Here is a 6,000-nt window from a genome sequence, read left to right on the forward strand (position 1 = left end):
TCATTACTCACCGCTGCACTAAATGTGTTATAGCACCAGCCAGAAGTTTTGTGTTTTCTACTTTCTTTTATTCACATGTTTTTATCTCAACCCAACAGATGAAAACACACTCAAATCAAATCCTGTTTGTTGTGACGTATGATTGAACAACTGTGGAAAATAACTGCAGCCTGCTTTAATAACTGTGATCAGGTGATTGTGTTATAATTGTGAAAAGCCTTGCACAATGCAAATGTGATTGACAAAGAGAATAAGTGATTAGAGCAAACTACAGAAAAAAAGAAATAACGACACAAGAGAGGAAAAGGGTCGGAGTTAGTTGACCAGTGAGTGTATTAACATGGCTGCAGTATGTTATTTGGTTTATTAGTCTGGTAACAGGCCAAATCAGGAGACTGAGAGAGAGATAGAGAAGGAGAGAGAGATAGAAATTTCTTCACCCCTCTCTCTAGCACAATATGAAGATTGGATTCCATTTCTGACACTTGGCTGGTCGAACTGTTCAGTGTGTTAAAGGCTATCAGAATCAGACAACACACTATGCCCTTAGCTATCATTAGGCATATGTGCCCCCCCTCTCTTTCTCTTTCTCTCACTCTCTCTCTCTCTCTCTCTCTCACACACATACACACACACACACACACAAATGCACACTCTCTTTGCCCTGTCAGATATAAGAGTATAAGGGACCAAATGAGGTCCATTTCGTGGCTGATGGCCATGGCGGCATTTTCCACTGGAGAGGTGAGGCTTCCGTGGGAGAGAATGTGTTTACCTACATATTTTTATTGCTATCTGCTTAATGGCCTATGAATGTCTCCATGGATACATGAAAGGGAGAGAGGAATACAGGGATAGGGACGGGTCACATCGAAGAGCCAGGTGCTCAGCAGGGGGCTTATGTGTGTGTATACAGACAAGTGTGTGTGTGTGTGTGTGTGCGTGTGTGTGCATGTGTGTGTGTGTGTGAGAGGGGAAGAAGAAGTGCACAGTGCGCAGATGAACTATGAGAAGGTAGTGATAGAAGATGAGAGAAAGAAAAAAGAAAGAAAAATATTGCATTGGCTGAGCACCTGCATGATCAAGATTGACAAAAGAAGGAAGTAACTGATGCATGAGTGAGTGAGAGTATGTATGTAAGCGAAAAGCAGAGAGAGAGGGAGAGAGAGAGAGAGAGAGAGAGAGAGAGAGAGAGATTGTAGGTGTTGGGACAGGGATGAGAGAGGTAGCTTAATGCAATAAAGCATGTTGTATTGACATCTCTGTTGTGTCTATTGATTCCCCATTATGTCCCTAACAAACCCTGGTGGACATTTTGTCATTCGCAATCACGTTAGCACTGGGACTTGCCGACGCTACCGCTCAAATCCGATCTATACACGCGCGCGAGCGCACACACAGCGTGCATGTGGACGCCTAACTCAGTGTTGCTTAATCAATACCAGTTGGAGGTTAAAACACCTCATGCAGCATCTGACTGCAAATTTGTATTGATATGAACTTGGCACACAGGCACACACACACAGTCTTGTACACTTTAATTGACCACTAAGTACACTATTCACATTCCCACCCACTCATAGCATTAACCTCATGCAGCCCCACAGCAAAAAGGGGCAATATCCATCACCCCATGCCAAAGAAGGGCAGTAGCGTGAGGACTGCTGGACGTAATGGTGGAAGAGGTTTTTGTGGACACACAGTGATGTGCATCTGCGTATAGAGCGGAAAAGTGAAGATCATGGGTTGGGAGCAGAGGGTTGAAGCCTGGAAGATACATGTTTGAACCCTGAGTGAAGGGTCTTAACCCAAAGTCCATCAGTACAGTTCTATAACCAAGCATGCCTCAAGACGGCTTTCACCCACCACAGTCTACTTCAAACGCCTCCATGATGACTGAAAAACAGTATATACGCTGTCATTATATAGCAATTTTAAGAAGAGACCAAATGGTAATGCCACCAAAATCAAGACTATTTGACTGAATCACAAGAACTGATAGGGAGCACAATTTTACTATCCGACTTTAAAGGGGAATTTTATGAATAATTCAATAGCTGGGATGTAAATAAAGTCAGTTTTTTATATGAAATGATTTACTGTGGAGAAACTTTTCTTTAGTTACATTTTGCCTTTGGCCAAAACTTTATCAAAATTATCATAGGAGAATGTTTAAGGCATCAGGAAGCATATTCATAATCACTGTATGCAATGATATTCTGTGAGCTAACTTTGAGTGCTATTAAACTTCTCAGATGTCTAGTTCCTACCATCACCACTGAGAACAGTTCTGACTCAGTAAGTCTGACGTGGAGTATTTCAAATCAAACCACTTTGAATGACTTTGTTTACATCTTAACCATTTAATTATGCAGACATTTGAACCTCTTTGTTTAAACTAAGGAAAACATTTTTAAAATTTACCATTTCAAGCTGCAGAATACAAAGTAGTCTATATGCTGCTACACTGAGTATCTTGATGCAAAAATGAAATACAGAATTTACTGAGGCACCAAATTCTTCACAACCAAATCTGCAAAACAACAAAACAAATATATCAAAACAATACAAGAATTAGAGTAACAAGAAAATTAAACCATGAACAAGAACCATCTTCAGCAGTTCACTGAAATGTTCACCCTAAAAAACATTTCGAGCTTTTAGCCGAGTGCATTTGTAATGTGCTGGTCAACCTGAAACGTTGACAGTGCTGGACAGACTGACCAATGGCAAACTGCCCCCCAAAACTATTATTTCCTATTGGCTGATTTACCAGTCACTCTGGCTGGTTTGATGTCTTGCCATTTCACTGATGCCAAGTGTCCATTTTGAATTTCCGGAAGTTTCATGTGCCAAAAGCAGCTATTATTCTCTTTTACAACATATTCTTCCTTGGAGGACTGTTTCATCTTAAAAATAACACCAAATCCTATCAACACTAGTACATACATATATAATACAAAGGAAGAGTGAACGCCATGATCTGAGACATCAAAGAAAGTAAGACAACCTGAGGCGTGGGCAAACCCTGCACACAGACACACACACGTACATTTTCAAAGCACACAGGGAAACGCCATGGGAACCATGTTTAACAAAGATCTTTGAAAATCAGAGTCAAGAAGATCTAAAAGTCTCACTTTAGAAGTGTGCTATCTCATTGGTGTCATGTTTACTGCCAGCGAACCTTTTCTTATTGTAAATGCAACAAAATTTTATAGACCACAGATCTCGCCTGAAAACACTCCACACCTCCAGACTGAGCACCTAACTGACTTATCCAAACTGGCTTAGGAGGCCACTCGCCAATCCAATTTTAACACTACCTGCCCAGGGAGAAAGGACAACGCCATGTGGCCCACTCTGAGCTGTTTTGGAAGATGTGTGAACATCTGGACCTTGGCCCATTTAGACTATTGAAAGGGAGTCCATGTCTCTGCCCTTGAAGGGGAATGCAAATGCTTTGCTGTCTGCCCTTCTATCACCCCAGCAGAGGAGGGGGTCATGAGTGGGGGCATCTGCTTAGCTTATTTTAATTTCATTCTTTTTACTAGTATCATGGACAGAAGGAGACTTACGGTCACGGCTGAAATTGCGGCCCCTGTTCCCAATCTCAAAACAACACGACTAAAACTGCTCGTGTGAAAAATGCGCTGTTACTTTGCGCGTCAGTTATGTACCGTTACTAAGACAAATAACGAGGATAACACATGAGGCAAACTTGGGCTCGAAATGAGGCCACAGCAAACACTCTTGGGTAAACTTCAGAGCGCAAAGCACTGAAAAAAAATGATAAAATGTGGGAGGAAAAAAGAGAACCATGTTATTCTCTCCCGTCGCTAAATTCTCCCCCTCAGCGCCTCGTTTCTTCCCGCGGTCCCGCAATCGATCTCGGCGGGATCGATGGATTGCCATGAATATTCCCCTAACCGGCCGGGAGCAGAGACCGAGAGAGAGAGAGAGAGAGAGAGAGTAAGAGAGAGAGAGAGAGAGAGAGAGAGAGAGAGAGAGAGAGAGAGAGGAAGAAGAGGGGAGAGGAGAAGAGAGGAGAGGCAAGTAGAAGAGAGGAAAAGAGTAGACAGGAAGAAGAAGAAGAAGAAGAAGAAGACGAACGAGAGGCGAAAAGCAGAACGAGGAATAAAGACGGACAGCGAGAAAGAAGCCGAGAGCCAGCCAAACAAGCGCCATTAGCTGCTTATCAGCACTCAGCACTGCCTTTCAGTGCTATCGATGGGGAGAAGAGTGATAAAGAGGTGGAGAAACTGAACCGAGGAAGGATTTAGGAGGGTGTGTGCGTGTGTGGTGAAACAATGAATAAAAACAAACGCAAGTGTGTGGAGGCTCTTACCGGAGCTGGAGCGCAGAGGCAGTGGAGCCTTGAGGCGCCAGGCGCCGAAGTCGCGAGAGCTTCTCTGAAAAACCAACGGCACCGGCAAGGGAACAAACATGATCCGCTGTCGTCTGGCTTTTTGGGGGGTGGGTGGTTCTATAGGCGCTCGTCCTCGGTTGCTCTATTCTTCTTCTTCGTCTTCGATTTCGTCTAGTTTTCAGGTAGACTGGTGGAAACGCTCTCGTCAGGATGCAGAACTGGAGGAGGGAGCTAGTGTGTGGATGGATGCGCGCGAGCTGTGTGTGGAGGTCTATGCGAGCTTTCTGTGTTCGGTGTTGTGCCTTTCTGTCATTGTTACGGCTCCTTTGGTGCTGCTGTGTTTTTTTGTTTTGTTTTTTTTTTCTTTAATCTGATGCCCGGACTCGCACACGGATGGTCAGGAAGCAGCTCTTCAATAAATAAAGCAGCGCGTTGTTGTTTTTGGGTACAGGATCTGCTTCACTCTTCCTCCTGCGCTGCGTTTGAACTGTGGTCGCAGTAACCGGGCCGCGGCTCGTGCACTTTAACTTTACACACACGCCGTCTCTCGGAGTCACTTTCCCAGTCTTCCCAAATCTCATTCAGACTGAGGAAAAATACGCCGCTGTGGCCTTTTGCTTTGGTTTCGTGTCTAAAAGAAAATAAATCTCAGGCACACACTCGTCCCTCCATCCGCCTGAAAACTACCCGGCTCGCTCGCTACAAAAGCATCGGGATCGCAACCCGTTTCAGCAGAAACATTTGGCTCGTCTGATTTTTTTTTTTTTTGGTTTGGTTTGCGTATCGCACTCACAAACATACGAGGAGCATGTTCGGGTGTAAAAATCTATAATTTAATCCCTAACACATGAAATAAGTGTGTCAGTAAGGCAAGGCTCGCGCTGTGCTCCTCCTTCCTCCCCCCTTCACTCGCAGTCACAGGCCACTAATTAAAACGCAAGCAATCGATAGATAAATAAATAAAGCGGACCCCCCTCTCTCTCTCTCTCTCTCTCTCTCTCTCTCTCTCTCTAAGCACAGCGGTGAAACTGAAGGAAAAGAAGGAGCACGGTACCAGTCACGCGGATTTCGCTTCTTGCCTGTGTCCCGCCATCCGTGTGCGAGTGTGTGTGTGTGTATAGTGAGTGTGTCCGTGCTTGGGGAAGGCCTCGCGCTCTCCTCCCGCTCCGTCCGCCTCCCAGCACGACGAACGCGCTCTGCAACAGAGGGAGGAGGAGAAAGAGAGGAGCAGCGGCTCTGAACCCCCCATGCCCCCCTCCTCTCTCTATACCACCCCCCCCCACTCCCCTCCTCCCTCGACTCCCCCTTTTTTTGACTAATCTTATGGAAGGGGGGTGGGGGGCGGCGGCTCTCCCCCATATTGATCCCTTGATTACTCTTCATTATGGGGGGCTCTGATGATTGCGGTGAGCCGCTCTAATCGATGAGCTTTACACAATACGGACGCGATGTGGATTACAGCAGGTGATCGCGCGCTCACCTTAGCGCGCAGGTAGAAAAGACAGAGGGACAGACGGATGCAGAAATGCCAGTCAGGGCCGCAAGGGTTTTATATAAGAGACGGAAAGGGGGACACTGGGTCACCGCGGGGGAGGAACCGGGGGAAAGCGCTCGTGTAACTAAAACTCTCC

The 6,000-nt window shown here is 45.5% G+C and overlaps 1 protein-coding gene across 4 annotated transcripts in view; it reads right to left on the reverse strand.

Annotated features, from left to right (window-relative positions):
• LOC108433744 (POU domain, class 2, transcription factor 2) overlaps positions 1 to 5,555 on the reverse strand; it is a 47,450-nt gene extending 41,895 nt beyond the window's left edge. For all 4 annotated transcript variants that reach the window (XM_037546659.1, XM_037546693.1, XM_017708502.2 and 1 more), the window contains exon 1: positions 4,349 to 5,555. In XM_037546659.1, coding sequence (XP_037402556.1) covers positions 4,349 to 4,448 — 100 coding nt within the window. In that variant the 5' untranslated portion in view covers positions 4,449 to 5,555. The remainder of the gene's footprint in view (positions 1 to 4,348) is intronic.
• Between the last annotated feature and the right edge of the window lie 445 nt (positions 5,556 to 6,000).

This window comes from Pygocentrus nattereri, chromosome 1, assembly GCF_015220715.1.
Source record: "Pygocentrus nattereri isolate fPygNat1 chromosome 1, fPygNat1.pri, whole genome shotgun sequence".
Lineage (NCBI taxonomy): Eukaryota > Metazoa > Chordata > Actinopteri > Characiformes > Serrasalmidae > Pygocentrus > Pygocentrus nattereri.